This window comes from Martes martes (assembly GCF_963455335.1).
Source record: "Martes martes genome assembly, contig: scaffold_217, whole genome shotgun sequence".
NCBI lineage: Eukaryota > Metazoa > Chordata > Mammalia > Carnivora > Mustelidae > Martes > Martes martes.
Genome location: NW_027666638.1, coordinates 53,652 through 73,462, shown reverse-complemented (window position 1 = coordinate 73,462; position 19,811 = coordinate 53,652). Strand labels below are relative to the sequence as shown.

The following is a 19,811-nucleotide window of genomic DNA, read 5'->3' as shown; positions in this document are numbered from 1 at the left end:
AAGAATCCAGTCAGTGCTACTGCAAAAAGGTAACCACAGAAGAACCGAACCCCCACTTTCTTAAAATGAGCCACTTTAAGGACACACTTACCTTACTGACAAGAATGTCTGTGGCTTCAAAATGTCTTCCATACATTTTGGGAGATTCACCAGGGATAGGTTCTATTTTGACACAGACTTCTTGTCCTTTTTTTGCAACATCCACTTGTTTATGGTTTATTTCAATACTTGTTACTATTCCAATGTCAACAAACTGTAAAATAAGAACTGCAGTGTAAGCAGAGTAATCTGGCCAGTCACAGGCACTGCAACTGGACAGCTGAAATAAAAAATAGAGCAAGAGGGCTAGTTGAAAAGCCTTGGCTCTGTGCCCCTTCCTGAGCACTCATCACAGTGTAATTTTCTCACTGGAACAGTAGGGAATAACACCACCACATCCCCTCTGCCTGTCACAAGATGACTTGTGAAGGAGGTCACTTGTATGCATTAGACAACTTTGAAAGTACCCTGTCACATAGCAGGTGCCATAGTGAACGAGAGGCAGGCACAAACCTTCTCAATCGGAAATGAGCTTGGAGTGGTCAGAATAAGTCAGGTTGGCAGCCAGAGACACATGATGTGGGGCCCTGTAGGCTGAGATTAGAGGATAAAAGCTGTGAGCAGCCTCAGCTCCGTTACAGTGCAGGAGAAAAACCACTCCACTGCCTGCCTTGTCAAGAGAGAGCGGAGAGTAACAGTGAAAATGAGGAGTGCCTGGTGTGGCGAAAGCCACAGAGGAGATAACTGCTGCAAGCAAATGTCCTACCACAGTCTACTGAAATGTTACAAAAGCAACAAGTCCTAGTGCTCAGATGACTTCTAGGTGCCACTTCCCATTAAAGGAACCAGGTCTGGGGCAGATAAAGTGCTAGATGAGCACCCAGAGCATCTTCCTGCACTAGAAGAAAGAAAATGCTCCAAGTGCTAAAGTAACCAGCTTGAATGGGCTCCCAATGACCAGAATGGATAATGGTAATAGATTAAAACATCACATTTTTTTAAAACAGGGAGTGTGCATGAGTTACTTACTGAAAAGTTCAGGGGGGGAGGAAAGTTCTTTACAAAAGTATGTGGGGGGGGGGTGGATCACAATGTTACCAACATTTGTGTAACTGCCTTACAGGCAAGGATTACCAATTACTAAGCCTATCAGGATAAAGGTTGTTGAAGCAGGATATTCACAGGTACTCAAAGTGCCCCAGGGATTACTTAGTAATTATAAAGGGAGAAAGATGTGTTTCTAATAGCAATGCTGAGCCAACAGCACTTCCCCTAGTAAACGAAGATGGCATCGCCACAGTAAGAAAGTCTGCATGACGGGGCTGGAGGCAGGCAGCACCTGTGCATACACTATCCATTTCAACCACTGTAACTTCTGTCTAGCAAGGAGGAAACAATCAGATAAATTCAAGTTGAGAAATAATCTGTAAAACAACTGGACTCCAGAGAGGATGGGGGAGGGGCCGGTCCTACTGAGACCAAACCCATAATAACCAAATGCAGTGCACCTTGAAGGAATCCTGGACGAGGTCAGCAGATGGCACTATGAAAGACAGTTGGAGAAGTGTAGAATGAGAACTATAAATTACAGAACATTACTGAGTTAGTGTTAATTTTTCTTAGGAATATGGGTGTCCATTATTCTATTCTATGAACTTCTCCCCAGGCTTGAAACTTCAAAAAACCTTTAAAAGGGCACTATTTGACAGTACCTTGCACCTTTATTTGCTGGTGCTAAGAATCAACACTGGCACTCCCTACTGAGGTATAAATCATAGAAGGTGACAAGCTCTGCTTGTCGTCAGCACTCCTGGACTCCCCATTTTATTCCTTTAAGAGACCACACTTGTTTTGAAAGTACAACCAAAACTTACATTTTTGCTAGGGACGCACATGGGTGTCCCCTGTTTCACCTGACCTGCTTCCACAGTCACTCCCATCACTATTGGGTCTCGAGAATTAAAAATATACTGGGGGAGGATTTTCATCTTGCAGGGAAATACTGCTATGTGCCTAAAAGGAAAAAAAGAAAACCCAAAAATTTTGAAGCTGACAAAACCACTTAAACATGAAAAAAGCAAATACAAGTGAGTATGAGGCTTCTTCTGTTGGCTGAAAGCAGCACTCCCCAGGCGGTGCCGGAAGAGCAGGATGGATGCTGTGGACAGCCCTCCATGGTATCTGCCCTGGTCCAGGCCACCCGCCTGGAGTGCTTCGTCCCCTCACCATCCTCTTCCCCTCCCTCCATCCATGCTGTTGCTTCCCAAGTCTTAGAGAAGCCGTATCACAGGAACACTGACCCCTGCCCCTAAATTTAGATGGAGCTTAGAACCTTGACCAGACCCACGGTCAGGCACACAGGCAGCCTACTCTGGGGACCACGCTGGCATCAAACCACAGCCACCTTCTCCGTATCATGTCCCCAGATGAGGTGATCCAAAAGGCTACTACCTTCCCTGCCTATCAAGCATGTGTTTAAAGTGTTCTGTGTCTAGCAGTCTTCTTTAGCCACATCTTTTCACTTCCAGTTTCACGATTTCAAGTGAGCATATCCCCATCTAAATGCTACTACTCGCCTGGCAATTCTACTTCAAATGTCTATCCCAATTTGAGCCATCACTGCCTATGGACTGAGCCACCCTCATGTCTTGCCTGGAACACTGGGAGCCTGACAAGACTACTCGCTGCCTCCCTGAGATCCTCCCCGTGTCCTACAGAGTCCTACCAACTTCTCTGACCCCATCTCCTAACTGCTCTCTGTCAGATTCAACACGGCTGCCTCCCAGTGTGCCCTTCTGCCTGGACAACTCCCCAGGGGTCTGGGTGGCTCACTTCAGTCCCTCCAGATCTCTATCTGGATGGGAGATAAACGGAGCTGAGCTGCTGCCCCGGACCACACTGCTTGTCATGGCTCTCTTCCTGATCTAGGCCTTCCCTGCTCTGCTCTGCTCTGCAGCCCTTACCCGACTTTCCACGCATTCACTGCTCGTCTCGCCTGAGCGCAAGAGGACCTGGTCAGAGTTGGTGCTGACTCATCTAGCACCTGCAGCGATGCCATGTACACGGGACAAGCTGTGAGGTCAGCTGCAGGAGCAAGCTCTCTTGTCATGGAATACCTTGCCTCATTTCAGTCCCTCACCATGCACATTCCCATTTTGTTCCTTCCTTCCTTCCCATGTAATCCCAGATCAGAAACTCTAGCAAGAGGATTTTAGCAACCACTTGCCAGTTAATGAGACCCAGGCCTGCCAGTTTGAAAATTAAAAACTTAAGGCCACAGAGGATTAGTTTACATACTGCTGCAATGGCTCAGATGGGCAGAATGTATAGTTTTTAGTACAGTACTTCTGGACGAGCAAATGCCATTCTTCTACTGTCCACACACCTTTCTGGCACAAGTATCCCCCACGTGGCCAAAGTTCACCTGATGCCACCTTGCTTTTACAATAGACCTATATTAGTACCTGCTTTCCCTAACCAAAAGTGGAGGATTTTTACTCTCATGAAAAGCAAAAAGCCGAAATGTTCGGCATTTGTTTTGCAGTGAGCCATTAAGAAGCAGTGGGCACCCCAGACAGTGTGGCCCTGCCAAGCTTCTTTCCAGGGACCACACTCAGCATCTCAGCATCACGCCACCAGAGTGGTGAGCTGCTGTCTGTGTTCACACCTGGGAGTGCTCAAAAATTTTTCCATGCAAATTAATGGTAATTGCTTCTTCACGTTTCGGCTTACGGAAGGTTTCACAGGAACGCTTTACTTTCAGGATAAGAGGAGAAACTTGTATTTCGTAATTCTCAACCAACTTTGTTACCAAAGACCCAAAGTAAGTAAAATCACCAACTTACTTAAATTCTTCTTGTTTCTGTTTCTTGTAGTCTTGTCTGTATTTTGTAAAGGCATCAAATAAATGATAAATAATTTCTGCACTAAAAATTCTAACTCCTAAACTATCGGCCATTTCTTGTGCATCCCGTTCAATTCTCACATCAAAGGCCAAAATTACTGCGTACCTGAAAGGTTCAAACACAATAGCGATCACTCCAGTGAAACCAGAGTATGTCACGAAGGACAGGTAATATGAAAGCCTAAACAGCAAAAGAAAAATTACTTACTGGGGATCATGTTCCAGCATCACCGAAGCCTTCATAACATCTTTTTTATGGACTGGACCAATGTTAATTCCTGCATACTGTGGAAAAGGAGTTTCTGAGCTTAAGTGCCTGTGTGTCAGGTAAAAGAGACAGCACCACACGCCATGACTATCATGGACTCCTGTGGAGTTGGGAAGGATTACTTACGGGCACTTCTGATGTTTTTAGAAATTCAAGTAGAGCTTCCAAAGATCCCAGTGTAGATGCCTGGACATAGACTCCTTTTTCTTCCAACTTGATAGCATTTAGTGTCTGCTTTAACTCATGGATCAACTCATCCTTGAAAAGAAATTAAATTTGACAACGTTGTAAATACATCTCTATCAGCAATGGCCTAGAATTAAACTGCCTTTCCCTTTTTAATTAAGCATTCACATGGGAATATGAAATCAAGGCTAAAAACGTAAGGTGTAGCAGAACCTGTGCTGGAAAGGAGGAGGAGATTTGGGGCCGCCACTGTCTTAGATTTATTAATGTGCAAATCTAGTTAACCTCAGCTATACTTGGCAAATAAGGTAGATGGGTGAGCAGAACAAAATGAGAACAATCTTTTCAACATTAAAAGGACTACATCAATGTAATGTGTCATGGTAGCCCACAGGGTCTGCTTGACTGCCTTCACTGAAATGCCCTAACCTCGGAGTCCTTTTCCTCTGCCACTGCTCCTTTACAGATGAAGAGATTTCCCCCGGGGAACACGTAGGACAGTTATGTCCTAGCCATGAAGGATGCAGCAGTCCCTGCCATAGTTGGGACTGGCCAAAGAGGGATGCCTACTCTCTTCTCACTGTCCCTCAGGTGGCCAATCCCGATGGCTGTGATCTGGTTCTGTCTGAGAAGTAACGGCAGTCCCAGCATTCACTATGAGCCAACGTGCTGGGGAAAGTGCCATCTTCTCTTTGGCAAATGATATGTAAACTGGACTCCAGTGGGCATGTGCTCCTATAGACAGGCACACAAGCTTTAAAACGACTCCTATTTCAAGATTTTCTTGAGTTGGGGTGCCTGGGTGGCTCAGTGGGTTAAAGCCTCTGCCTTCAGCTCAGGTCATGGTCCCAGGGTCCTGGGATCGAGCCCCGTGTCGGGCTCTCTGCTCAGCGGGGAGCCTGCTTCCCTTCCTCTCTCTCTGCCTGCCTCTCTGCCTACTTGTGATCTCTCTGTCAAATAAAATCTTTAAAAAAAAAAAAAAAAGATTTTCTTGAGTTCTGTCTGTATATTTGGATATCTAAAAACATTAACACCAATTTCTGGGCTTTTGATTCATTTTATATTAAATAAAATATTCTAGTGTATATAAACATTACTTATGCTAATTCAGAGTACTGTGCAAACTGAAGAAATCTAAAAGCATGAACTATTTGCTATGAGCCACCAGGTAAGACAGAGGTGCCTACTTCATTCATCACTACCAACGTGTGCCCTGCTGACACAGCAGCAGGACTTACACAGCTTCGGAGGAAAAAAAAATTTTTAAGTAACTTACTTTAAGAACTGGGATTTCATCTTCTTTATAAGCCACCAGGAGGGGTAAACCAGCCAATGTCTTCTCTAGGTCTTTTCCAAGAATCTTTACCCCCTGAGCTGCTTCTACTTCTTTATGCTTTTCATACTGGTTCTGTAGACATTAAAACATTTGTTACCATATTTATTTGAAAAGTGGTTAGGAATAGGAGACGATATGACAAATAGTATTTTCAGGACCGTGAGGTAGGAAAATTTTTCTTCAAGTAGACACAAAAAGCAATAAGCACAAAAGATCAATAAATTCAACATTAAAATTAAACATTCGTTTCTTAAGATACCATAGAAAAGGTAAAAAGGTCACAGAGAGACAGCAGGAGAAGATGCTGTGATGCATGTAAACCACCAACAGACCAGTCTCCTGACTATACAGAGCACTCCCATGACTGTAATAGACAGACAATGCTGGAGCACAGGGACATTTCACAAAGGAGTGAACTTCAATGGCTAACAAACAAACAAAATAATGCCCAACCATTTTTCAATCAGGCACGTACCGAATGAAAGAACAATGAGCTACCAGATGGCAAAATTTAAAAATCTGACTGCATCAAAGAGCTGACAGACGTGAAGTAATGCAAACTCTAATATAATGCAGTTGAAAGTGTAACTTGTTAGACTGCGAACAGTGTGGCCTTACCAGTAAAACTGGGGCTCACAACACTCCTACGCATATACCCAGCAGAAACGTGCACAAGTGCACTAAGAGATAGTACAAGAATGTTCAAAGCAACAACACTGTTGTTAAGAGCAAAAATTTAAAAGCTGGAGATACACTACACTTGCCATCAACAGGAGAACAGATAAATCAACCATGACATATCCATGCAGTAGAATACCACCCAACAAAAATGAACTACAGCTATATGTAACATGGGTAAATGTTAAGTGTGTTTTGTTTTGTTTTTTGACCTAAAAGAAGCCAGATACAATGGAAATGAGAATGATTCCACTTATATGAAGTCCATACATACTTTTTTTCAGGGGCACACACTCAGGTATTAAAACTATTTTTTTTAAAAGGATATTAGTTACTATCATAAAAACGGAAGCACAGTTAACTTTTAGGAAAGTGGGGGGGGGGGGTGGCAAACATCTGTGAGAGGCACACAGTCTTCCAGGGCATCAACAATGTTCTAGTCTTCATCTGTCTGTCTGCTTCCTAAAAATCTGCTAGACTTTTCCTCTATGTTTTGTATAGTTTTCTGCATTTATTTTATTTCATAATAAAAAATGTTAAAAAAACCAGCAGTATAGAACCAAAACAATATACTTCCATTCTCATGGAAAGCTTAGATGATGAGGAGCGACGGTGTGTTAAACCAAGCAGCTCTCAAAGTGAAGAAGTGACCTCAACAGAACTCATACACATTGTACATTGTACATGTCCATATGTCAACACTTACCACCTAGGCTTACCTTCACCCGTAATTCCTTCATTGGAGGAGGTAAAAGAAGGCCTCGAATCTGAGTTACAATGGGCCCTTCTACTCCAGGAACAATAATTGTATCTCCTTCCTTCAAACGCCCATTGATCAGTATCACATCTATCGTGGTGCCCATTCCTGGGAGAGCCTTAACCTGAGAGACACAAGTGTAAAGGGAGTGAGACAGATGCTACACTATGTTGACTGCATCTGAGAGAAGACATCCCCTTGCAAAATTCACTGTTAAAGGCAAAAAGGAAAATAAATTCAAAAGCTGATCATTACCTCCATAACCTGTGCTCTTAGCTCTTCACAGTGTGCAAGCCTCTTGCTCAACATAGTCTGAGTTAACTCAACAAGAAGGTAGATCAGACTTCCCATGCCATCACCAGTATGCGCAGAGGTAGGTACCAAGGACACAAAAGTACGGGGATCCTTATTCTCATAAAACAAAGCTGCATTCAAACCCTAGAGACATAAAAAGCAAAATCATTCCAAAAGGCCAAGCCATGGAAGTATCTAGGACAGCATGACTGATTAGACAACAGATAAGCAAATGGCTCGACTTTCTGAAACTCCTCAAAAACACTCAAGAGATCATGTATACCCTATATATTAGTTATATCACAGCAAAGTAGTTTCTTGTCAAGTCAAATTCTTTTTCTTTAGATTTACTTATTTATTTTAGTGGGGAGGGGCAGAGAGAGAGAGAACCTCAAGGAGACTCCCCACTGAGCACAGAGACTGACAAAAGGCTTGATCTCACAACCCTGAGATCATGACCTGAGCCGAAAACAAGAGTCAGACACAACCAACTGAACTACCCAGGCGCCCCTCCAAATCAACTTTATTTTAAAAATTTAAGCATTCGGAGTACAAAGACAGATGTTTGAAATATTAGCTAATTTAAAAAGAAAACCAGGGATAAAGGAAAAGAACGGAGAACACTACTTGCCATCAATAAGAGAACAGAACCAGCATTACTGATCTGCTGGCTTTATTATAAGGACAGGAGAACAAAGGAAAAAAATATTCTTTTATGTAAGTTCTTCATTAATAAGGCAACTTTTCTTACCTGCTGTGCAAATTCCACAATAATTGCCTTTGCTCGCTCCTCAAATTCATCTTTTGTATTCTTTTTCTGCTTCTTTAAAGTAGCAGCCACATCAGAGTCAGGGCTCTTTTTCCAATCATACAACCTATCAATCTGGACAAAAAATTTTTTGTAAGAAACATCTTAAAAGCATTCAGAATACTATGGAATTTAATTAAGGTTAAAGCTCCTAACTAAAAGTTCCTAATGTATATTATATACATTCAGGAGACTTTGAATTACTCAAATATTTTATTATACCAAAAAGCCTGTATAACCCACTTAACTGCATCCCCTCTTAAATTAAAAACTTCTGAAGTAATATCAGCCTCCACACCAGCTCAGGAAAGGCTGCCATCTATTTGCAAAACATGAGATCTTAGAATTATCTTAGGACTATCAGTGTATTCTGTTGGAATTCGAAAATGGTTCTGTTCAGTAGTTAGAAATAAGAATTATAGCAAGTGGGACGCCTGGGTGGCTCAGTTGGTTAAGCGGCTGCCTTCGGCTCAGGTCATGATCCCAGCGTCCTGGGATCGAGTCCCACATCGGGCTCCTTGCTCGGCGGGGAGCCTGCTTCTCCCTCTGCCTCTGCCTACCACTCTGTCTGCCTGTGCTCGCTCGCTCTCTCTCTCTAACAAATAAATAAATAAATAAAAATTAAAAAAAAAAAAAAAAAGAATTATAGCAAGTATTATTACCAGGGAAATTAGACACACACACACACACAAATAAAAATAAAAAATAAAAAAATCACATCCTCAGAGAATAGCCCATTTTAATTGTTTTATGGCTCAAATTAGATTTACTGTGTTAAATAAATCATGTATTTTCCTTCACTTTTCAAAGTGTGATCAATGGGTATAGTGAAGAAAAAATATTTAATAGTAAAAACAAAAAAGCAAAATCTGTTTCCTCAATCTAGGGCTACAATATAAAGATGCTGCCCGAATCTGAATGCTAAAAAGGAGAAAAATTAGTTAGCAGAAACAGACTCAGACAAGACAAAGATGTTATTATAATTAGCATATGAGGTCCTTAAAATAGTTATTATACATATATGTGACTTTAAAGGAAAAATATGAGACTTGTAGAACTAAAAAAACATAGAATATGAAAGAAAAATTCACTAGATAAGCTTAACAGCAAATTACATTATTACAAAAGACTGGAAGCCTTGACAATGTAGCATACAAAAAAAAAAAAGTATCTGAATAACCAAAAAACTTTTTAAACTGATGAATATATAAATTCAAAGATCTAAGAAAATCAAACCAAAGTAGGAAAACTGAAACTATCACATAATCTCAATGATGAACCCTTAAAAGTTCTTAAAAGCAATCAAAGAAAAAGGAAGACTCATTACCACAGGGAAACAAAGGACAACTAGAGATAAAAGCCATAAGCAATGATGAAGGAAAACAATTTTTTTTTAAAGATTTTATTTATTCTAGAGATAGCAAGTAAGCACAAGTGGGGGTAGAAGCAGAGGAAAAGGGACAAGCAGCCTTCTGCACTGAGCACAGAGGTGGACTCAGGCCTCAATCCCACAACCCTGAAAGCACAACCTGAGCTGAAATCAAGAGTGAGACGCTTAACCAACTGAGCCATCTAGGCGCCCCTAAGCAGGGCTTTTAACACTGTGCTAAACTGGGGCGTCTTGGTGGCTCGGTTGTTAAGTGTATGCCTTTGGCTCGGGTCATGAGATCGAGCCCTGCATCAGGCTCCCTGATAAGGTGGGAAGCCTGCTTCTCCCTATCTCATTCTTCCTGCTTCCTATCTCATTCTCTCTCACAGTCCCCCTCTCTAATAAATAAATAAAATCTTTAAAAACAAAATCTTTAAAAACAAAAAGTGTGCTGAACACAACCTTAAATATTTCTATTATACAAGAAAAAAATATCTGAAATCAACAATTAAAATTCCACCTTAAGTTAGAAAAAGTAGACATGAAAACCAAAGCAGAAAGAAGGAAATGATGAAATTAACACTGGAAATCAAAGAGATCTAAGACAGACAAAAAGTACAGAATATCAATGAGACAGAGCTAGTTCTCTGAAACACAAATTTCTACACTAAAGAAATATAAAAAAACAAAATAACCTGTACCTGTTTAAAAGAAATTCTATGCAGATGTGGATTCTGATAAATTCTACCAAACTCTTAAAGAAATACCATTTCTATACCAACTCTTTCAGAAAATAAAGGAAGATATACTTCTTAATTCATCTTACAAGGCAACATTACTCTGATAACAAAAGTAGACAAAAGATGTTACAGGAAAGGAAAACTATATAGCAAAATCACTCATGGACACAGACACAAAAATTATCAACAAAAACTTATCAAATCAAATCTGGCAATATATGAAAGAAAATACATCATAACCAAGTAGGGTCTATTCTAGTAATGCAAGGTTGGTTTAACATTTAAAAATTCAACAGTAATCAACAAATGGTGCTGGAACAACTGAACATTCACATGCAAAAAAACTGAATCTAGGGGGCGCCAGGGTGGCTCAGTGGGTTAAGCCTCTGTTCAGCTCAGGTCATGATCCCAGGGTCCTGGGATCGAGCCCCGTATCGGGCTCTCTGCTCAGCAGGGAGCCTGCTTTCCCCTCTTTCTCTGCCTACTTGTGATCTCTGTCAAATAAATAAATAAAATCTTTAAAAAACAAAACAAAACAAACTGAATCTAGACACAATACAGGACCTCCAAGTTACAAAAATTAACTCAGAATAATCACAGAACTAAATGTAACATATAAAACTCTAACACTTCTAGAAGAAAACAGAGAGAAAATGTGATGACCTTGGCTGTGGTGAGTACCGTTTAGATACCACATCAAAGACATGATCTATGAAAGAAAGAATGCGATAAGCTGAACTTCATTAAAATTAAAAACTTCTAAGAAATAGTCTAGAAAGTGAAAGAAGAAGAGAGACTGGGAGAAAACATGTGCAAAAGACATCTGATAAAGAACTTATATCCAAAACATATTAAGAACTCTTAAAATACAAAAATAAGAAAACAAAGAACCCAATTTAAATGGGCCAATCAATGAATCTGACACCTCAGAAATGGTAAATAAGCACATGAAAAGATGTTCCACATCTTAAAAGAGCACTTTAAGGAAACACAAATTAAAACAATGAAAACTGGGGCACCTGGGTGGCTCAACTGGTTAAGCATCTGCCTTTAGCTCAGGTCATTATCTCAGGTTCCTGGGATGAGTCCCCTTGGGCTCCCTGCTCAGTGGGAAGTCTGCTTGTCCCTCCCCCTCACTACTGCTCTCTTTCTCTTTCCTCTCTCTCAAATACATAAAATCTTTAAAAAATAAATATGAATCAATCAATCAACAAAATCACACCTCATACCTATTAGAATGGCCAAAATCCAAAACACAATACCAAATACTGGTCAAGATGTAGAGCAACAGAATTCTCATTCATTGCTGGTGGGATTGCAAACTTATAACCACTTGAGAAGAGTTTGGCAATTTCTTCCAAAACTAAACACTCTTACCATACAATCCACCAACACACTCCTTGGTATTCACCCAGAGGTGGTAAAGACATATGCTCCCCACACAGACCTGCACATGGAGGTTTAAAGCAGCTTCAATTATAACTGTCAAACTTGCAAGCAACCAAGATGCCCTTCAATGGATGAATGAATAAACTGTACTGCATCCAGACAATGGAGTTATTAAACAAAATGAATAATGATCTAACAGTAAAAAATGAGCCATGAAGCCATGAAAACAGGCAGAGGAAACTCTAATTCCTATTTTTTAAGTGAAAGAAGGTGATCTGATAAAGCTTATGGTAGAATACTGTATAATTCCAACTATAGGACACTCTGGAAAAGGCAAAACTGCAGACAGGAAAAAGATCAGGGACCTTTTTGCTAAGGATTAGGAGATGGGGGAACAAACAAGCAGAGCAGAAAGATTTTCAAGGCAGTGAAAATACCGATACTAAAACAATGGATCATGCCTTTTTTTTTTTTTTTAAGATTTTATTTATTTATTTGACAGAGATCACAAGCAGGCAGGCAGAGAGGCAGAAAGAGAGATGGGAAGCAGGCTCCCCACCGAGCAGAGACCCTGATATGGGGCTCGATCCCAGGACCCTGAGATCTGACCCGAGCTGAAGGCAGAGGCTCAACCCACTGAGCCACCCAGGTGCCCCCATGTCATTTTTTTAAAAAACTTTTTAAAAAAGATTTTATTTTTATTATTTATTTGACACAGAGAGTGAGCGAGCACAGACAAGGTTAGCGGGAGAGGGGGAAGCAGGATCCCCACTGAGCAGGTAGCCCGATGCGGGACTTGATCCTAGACCCTGAGATCATGACCTGAGCCGAAGGCAGATTTTCTAACTGAGCCATCCAGAAACCCCTGGATCCATGTCCTTATACATTTGTCCAAACCCACAGAATATACAACACCAAGAAGTAAACCATGGACTTTGGGTGTTTGTAAGTCAATGAAAGTTCATCAGTCTTAACAAATACATCACTCTGGTATGAGAGGGAAGGTGCTGATACTGGGGGAGACTGTGCATGGGGGAGGCAAGGGTATGTGGGAAATCCCTGTACCTTTCAAATCTTAAATCTTAAATGGCTCTAAAAAAGAAAAAAATAAAATCTTAAAAATAAAAAGTCCCCTTAAAATATTAACATTTACAGAATAAAGAGGAAAAGCCATATAAATATCTCAAGAGATGTGGACTAGCCATCTGACAAAAATCAACAACTCATGACTTACCAAAAACAAACAAACCACAAATAACACTTAAAGCAACCTATGACAAACATTATATGTAACGGTAGAAGACCAGCTACCTCCCCCTAAGATGGGGCAAAAAGCAAGGTGTCTATCATTACTTTTATTCAGTATTGTTCTAGAACGTCTAGTTCTTGCAGTAAGGAAGAAAATTTACAGAGCGCAAACATGAAAGTAAAACAGGTATGTGCAGATAATATCGTGTAGATAGAAAATCCCACATGACCTACAAAATAAGCTACTAGGCCTAATCAGTTAATTTAATAAGATCACAAGATTAAAAATGAATACACAGGGCACCTGGGTGGCTCAGTTGGTTAGGCAACTACCTCCAGCTCAGGTCATGATCCCGGAGTCCTGGGATCTAGTCCCGCATCGGGCTCCTGGCTCCACGGGGAGTCTGCTTCTCCCCTCTCCTGCTCTCTCTCACTCTCTCTCTCTCAAATAAATAAATAAAATCTTTAAAAAAATGAATACATAAAAATCAATTATATTCCTATATAAAATTAAAATTAGAAAATTAAATTTTAATTTAAAATTAGAATTTTTAAATTTTTAAAATGGTATTTACAATAGCACCAAAATCATGAAATACTATGAAATAGTATCTCATGAAATACTACTAGATAAATTTAGAAAAATATATCCAACACATGGACAGCGTAACTACAAAATACCACTAAGAGAAAATAAAGAACCAAGTAAATATAGAGATATCAGGTTCATTTATCAGAAGACTCAATTTTGATAAAATGGCAACTCTTACAGAATTTATCTCAAATATAATCCCCCAATAAAAATTCCAGAAGGCTTTTTGTAAAAACTAAGGGCAGATTCTAAACTTTATATGAAAATTCAAGGAAAGGACCCTAAAATAACCGAAACAGTTTTGAGTAACAACACATTAAAGAAATGACCATTACCTGGTTTTAAGACATTACTACAGAACTGTAATAATCAAGATAGAGTAGTAGTGGCATAAGGATGGATATATAGGTCGGTCAATGGAAGAGAAGAGAAATACCAAAAAGGGACATACATATATACACAGCTTACATAATTTTCAACAAAGATTCAAAAATAATTCAGTAGAGAACTTCTGGTCCTAGATGGCAAGATGTAGGAAGACACTGAACTCATGACCTCCACGGACACACCAAATTGACGCTTATTCACAGAGCAAATGATACTGAAGAAGAACTAAGAGCTGTCTGAACAGCTTCTGCACAAAAAAGACCATGAAGAGAATGGCATGAGAGGAAGACACAAAAAGAATCCCCATCCACAACACTGTGAACTGCTATGTGGAGGGACACTACTGAGTGACTGTGAGCAGATTCGTCTGCCCTGGAGTACAGGAAAAAAGCTGTGGTTCGAAAGACAACCAGAATGTAAAGGAACCAGTTCTAGAACCCTGCCTAAAAATGGATAAACTGCTGAAACTCTCTCCAGGTACTGCCAAGAGAAATTATCAAGTACCACAGTTCTACCCCGACAGCACAAACAGGGACAAGGTCCAGGCTCTCTATCTGGCCTACCACCTCAGTGAGCCCTGAGTCCCTAGTCCACACCAGCCCAAGCCATCCCATCAGGGCAGCTCCACTGTGATGCATACCAGGACATGCCTGGCCAGCCCTCACTATGGGTCCAGCTGTCTTGTCAAGGAGACACAAACACAAAGACCTCTAGAACACTCCAGGCCCAAATCACTTGGCCTCCAGATAACTTGCCAGGGCACCCCTGGTGTAAAACACGTCAGAACCTCCCAACCCACACCAGCTTAGACTCCAGACAACTTGCCAGGGAACCTCCTGCACAGAGTGCCCCAGGCACCCCCAGCCTGCACACACCTTGGTTCCAGCTGCCCTGCCAGGACACCCTTGCCCACAACTGCCTTGGCTTCAGCTACCACCAGGGTGCCCCTATATGGAGAGCCCCAAGACCCCTAGCTTGCATCCACTTCAGGTTTAGCTGTACCCCAGGGGGCCTTCAGTATAGGACTGCCCCAGCCTGTGTTCACTCAGTTTCAGCACTCCTATCAGAATGTTCTCTGTAAGCAGAGTCCCCAAGTCCCCTGGCTTATACCCACTTTAGCTCTAGCTGTGATGCTAGGGTGCCCTCTGCAAAGACAGCCCTGGGACGACCTGGCTTTCACCCATTTCACCTCCAGCTGTGCTGCCCTCTGGGTGGAGAGCCCCCAGGAACATCCACCTTGAACCCAGTTCAGTTCTGATTATCATACCAGGGTGGCCCCAGAATGGAGTGTGCCAGGACCTAAGGCCCACAATCACCACAGCTCCAATCAGCCACCCAAACTCACCAAGCACATTCTACACAGGAACCCATACACAAAATCACTCTCCTCTAGTTTAGGAGAAATAGCTGTTCCACCTAATTTAATCAAAGAAATAAGAGGAAGAAATCAAAATGAAATGACAAAAGAATATACTCCAAACAACAGAACAAGACAGAAACCTCAGAAAAAGAATTAAATGAAATGGAGATAAGCAATATGCCTGATAAAGAGTTCAAATAATGGTAATGAAGATGCTCAATGGATTGAGAGAACCATTAATGAACTCAGGGAGAACTTCAAAAAAGACACAGAAAATGAGGGCGCCTGGGTGGCTCAGTCATTAGGTGCTTCCCTTCAGTTCAGGTCATGGTCCCAGAGTCCTGGGATTGAGCCCCACATTGGGCTCCCTGCTCTGCGGGGAGTCTGCTTCTCCCTCTCCTTCTCCTGCTGCTTGTGTTCCCTCCCTCTCTGTAAATCTTAAAAAAAAAAAAAAAAAAAAAAAAAAAAAAAAAAAAAGACATAGAAAATATAAGAAAGAACCAATCAGAGCTGAAGAATACAGTAACTGGAAGGAAAAATACATTAGAGGGAACCAACAGACTTAAGGATGCATAAGAAGGGATCAGTGATTAAGAAAACAGGGAAATGGAAAGCACCAAAGCTGAACAGAAAAAAAAAAAAAAGAAAAATAATTTTAAAATGAGGATAGATTAAGGGATCTCTTAGATAACATTAAGCAAATAAACATTCTCTTTATAGCTGTCCCATAAGGAGAAAACAGAGAGAAAAAGGGGCAGAAAACTTATTTCAGGAAGTAATCGCTGAAAACTTCCTTAGCCCTGAGAAGGACACAGACATCCAGGTTCAGGAAGCACAGAAAGTTCCAAACAAGATGAACCCAAGGAGGTCCATATCATGAAACACAGCTAAAATATCAAAGATGAAAGATAAAGAAGGAATTTTAAACATAGGAAAAGCAGCAACTAGTTATATGCAAAGGAAACCTTTTAAGGCTACTATCAGTTGATTTTTCAGTGGAAATGTGCAGGTCACAAAAGACTGGGAAAAAACTACACCAAAAACATTGTATCAGGCAAGTTTATTCAGAATTGAAGGACAGAGCAAGAGTTTCCCAGACAAACAAAAGTTAAAGGAGTTCACCAGTTAAACCAGCCTTATGAGAAATATCAAAGAGAAAACTTCTGTAGTGAAAAAGAAAAGGCCACAATAGAACAAAATTATGAAAGGAAAAGACTCACAAAAAGATGCAAAATACAACAACATATATTTAAAATGTGGAGGAGGTAAATAAATAAAAAGTTCTTTCAGACTATGTTCAAACCTGAGTGACCACCAAATTAATACACACTGCTATATACTTTGGATGTCACAAGTGAACCTCATGGTAACCACAAATGAAAACTGCAATAGATACACAGAAGAAATCCAATCATGGCACTAAAGAAAACCATTAATTACAAAAAAGAGAGCAAGAGAAGAAGAAAGGAAAAGAGAACTACAAAAACAACCAGAAAGCAATTGATAAAATGGCAATAAGTACACATCTATTAATAACTATTTTAAATGTAAATGGTCTGAATGCTCCATTCAAAAAACAAAGGGTGAGAGAATGGTTAAGAAAATAGAACCTCTTTTATATGCTGCCTACAAGAAACCCACTTTAGCTTTAAAAACACGTAAAATGAAAGAGAGGGATAGAAAAAGCCATTCAATGTGAACAGAAGTGGAAAGAAAAAAAAAAAAATGCCAGGCAGCAATGCTTATATCAGACAAAAGAAACTTTAAAACAAAGACTATTATAAAAGACGAAGAAAAGCACTACATGATAATAAACGAAACGGAACCACCAAGAAGATCAACTGTATTTATGTACCTAAAGTTGGAGCCCCTAAAGACAAAGAATTATTAACAAACATAAAGGGAGGGGCGTCTGGGTGGCTCAGTTGGTTAAGCAGCTGCCTTCAGCTCAGGTAATAAATCCAAGGGTCCTGGGATCCAGCCCCGCATCGGGCTCCCTGCTCAGCGGAGAACCTGCTTCTCCCTCTCCCCGCTGCTCTGTCTACTTGTACTCTCTATCTCTGTCAAATACATACATACATACATGAAAATGTTTAAAAAAAAGGGAGAAACTGCAAGTAATACAACAACAGTAGGAGGCTTTAATACCCCCTTTACCTCTATGGATAGATCATCCAGGTACAAAATCAATAAAGAAACAGTGTATTCAAATGACACATCCAACAAAATGGACTTAATGGACATACGGTATATTCTGTGGAACAACAAAGGAATACATCCTTTTCATGTGCACATGGAACATTTTTCAGGAAAGATCACACTAGGCCACAAGTTTCATTAAACTTAAGATTGAAATCCTATCACTCTTTTCCAACTAAAACAGTATAAAAATATAAATCATTACAAGAGAAAAAACTGGAAAAAACACGTGAAGGCTAAAAAACATGGTTCTGATCAGAGGGGTCAATGAAGAACTCAAATGAAAATGAAAATACAGCAGTCCAAAATCTTTGTGATACAGCGAAAGCAGTAATAAGAGGAAAATTCATAGCAACAAAGGCCTATCTCAAGAAAGAAAAATTTCAAATAAACAATCTAATCATAGATATATAGGAACTGGGGAGAAACAACAACAACAACAAAAGCCCAAAGTTAGTAGAAGGAAAGAAATAACAAACATTAGAGCAGAAATAAATGAGAGAGACAAACAGTAAAGAAGATCAATGAAACCAAGAGCTTGTTCTCTGCAAAGAAATAAAATTAATAAACCTTTAGCCAGACTCAGTGAGAAAAAAAGAGGACCCCAAATCAGAAACAGAAATTACCGACACCACAGAAGTAATTGACACAACAGGAATACAAAGACTAGGAGTCTGTTACCAAAAATTATATGCAAGGGCACGTCAGTGGCTCAGTCAGTTAAGCATCTGCCTTCAGATCAGCTCATGATCCCAGGGTCCTGGGATCGAGCCCCAAGTCAAGCTCTTGGCTTAGGAGGGAGTGTCTGCTTCTCCCTCTGTCCCACCCGTTTGTGCACTCTATCTCTTGCTTGCTCTCGCTCTCTCAAATAAATAAAATTTTTTAAAAAATTATATGCCAAAACTTTGAAAACTTAGAAGAAATTAACAAATCATTAGAAACATATAATCTTCTAAGAGAGAATCAGGAGCAAACAGAAAATCCAGAAAGACCAGTTGATAACTAGTAACAAAATTGAACCAATAATCAAAACAGTCCCAACAAACAAATGTCTAGGACTTTTGAAGCCAAATGACTTCACAGGTGAATTCTACCTAATACTTAAAGAATAGTTCATACCTATTCTTCTCAAAGTATTCCAAAAAACAGAAGAGGAAGGAAGATTTCCAAATACATTCTATGATGCCAGTATTACCCAATTCCAAAACAAGACAAAGACACTACAAAAAAAGCAAACTGCAGGCTAATGTCTCTGATGAACACAGATGCAAAAATCCTCAACAAAACAGTAGCAAACCAATTTCACCAATACACTGAAAACGATCATTCACCACGATCAAGTGGGATTTATTCCGGGGATGCAAAGATGGTTCAATATCCAGAATCAATCAAGCTGATACAACACCTTAAAAAAATGAAGGACAAAAGTTGTAAGATCATCTCAATAGATTCAGAACATGCATCTGACAGAAACCAATATCCATTCATGATAAAAACTCAACAAAGTGGGTTTAGAGGGGACATACATACCTCATGTAATAAAGGTCATATATGACAAACCCATAGCTAACATCACTATTCAATGGTGAAAAACTGAGTTTTTCCTCTAAGACTGAACAGGGCAAGAATGTCCACTCTCGCCACTTTTATTCAATATAGCATGGGAAGGGGTACCTGGGTGGCTCAGTGGGTTAAGCCTCTGACTTCGGCTCAGGTCATGATCTCAGGGTCCTGGGATCAAGCCCCGCATCAGGCTCTCTGCTCAGCAGGGAGCCTGCTTCCCCCTCCCCCTCTGCCTGCCTCTCTGCCTACTTATGATCTCGCTCTCTGTTAAATACATAAATAAAATCTTAAAAAAATATATATACATATATATATATAGCATGGGAAGTCCCAGCAGTAGCAATCAGACAAGACATAAAAGTCATCCAAATTGGTAAGGAAGAGGTAAAACCATCACTGTTAGGGCACGACAGGATAATATATATATAGAAATCCCTAAACACTTTACCCCCAAATTATTAAAAGGCATGTATTCAGTAAGTTGGAGGATACAAAATTAATATACAAAAATCTTTTGCATTTCTATACACTAGTAAGTAGGAGAAAGGTAAGTTAAGAAAACCATCCATTTTTCCAGTTCTACCAAATAGAATAAAATACCTAGAAACAAATTTAATCCAAAAGGTGAAAAACCTATATTCTGAAAACTCTAAAACAATGATAAATGGAAGATGACACAAACAAATGGAAAGAG

At 40.1% G+C, this 19,811-nt stretch overlaps 1 protein-coding gene across 2 annotated transcripts in view; it reads right to left on the bottom strand.

Annotated features, from left to right (window-relative positions):
- EIF5B (eukaryotic translation initiation factor 5B) overlaps positions 1-19,811 on the bottom strand; it is a 51,140-nt gene that overhangs the window by 711 nt on the left and 30,618 nt on the right. For both annotated transcript variants that reach the window (XM_080831409.1, XM_080831410.1), the window contains exons 14-22: positions 8,214-8,345; positions 7,424-7,606; positions 7,131-7,292; positions 5,674-5,805; positions 4,338-4,469; positions 4,152-4,228; positions 3,885-4,049; positions 1,914-2,052; positions 92-253 (exon numbers count right to left, since the gene is read on the bottom strand). In XM_080831409.1, the coding sequence (XP_080687535.1) occupies positions 92-253; positions 1,914-2,052; positions 3,885-4,049; positions 4,152-4,228; positions 4,338-4,469; positions 5,674-5,805; positions 7,131-7,292; positions 7,424-7,606; positions 8,214-8,345 (1,284 nt within the window). The remainder of the gene's footprint in view (positions 1-91; positions 254-1,913; positions 2,053-3,884; positions 4,050-4,151; positions 4,229-4,337; positions 4,470-5,673; positions 5,806-7,130; positions 7,293-7,423; positions 7,607-8,213; positions 8,346-19,811) is intronic.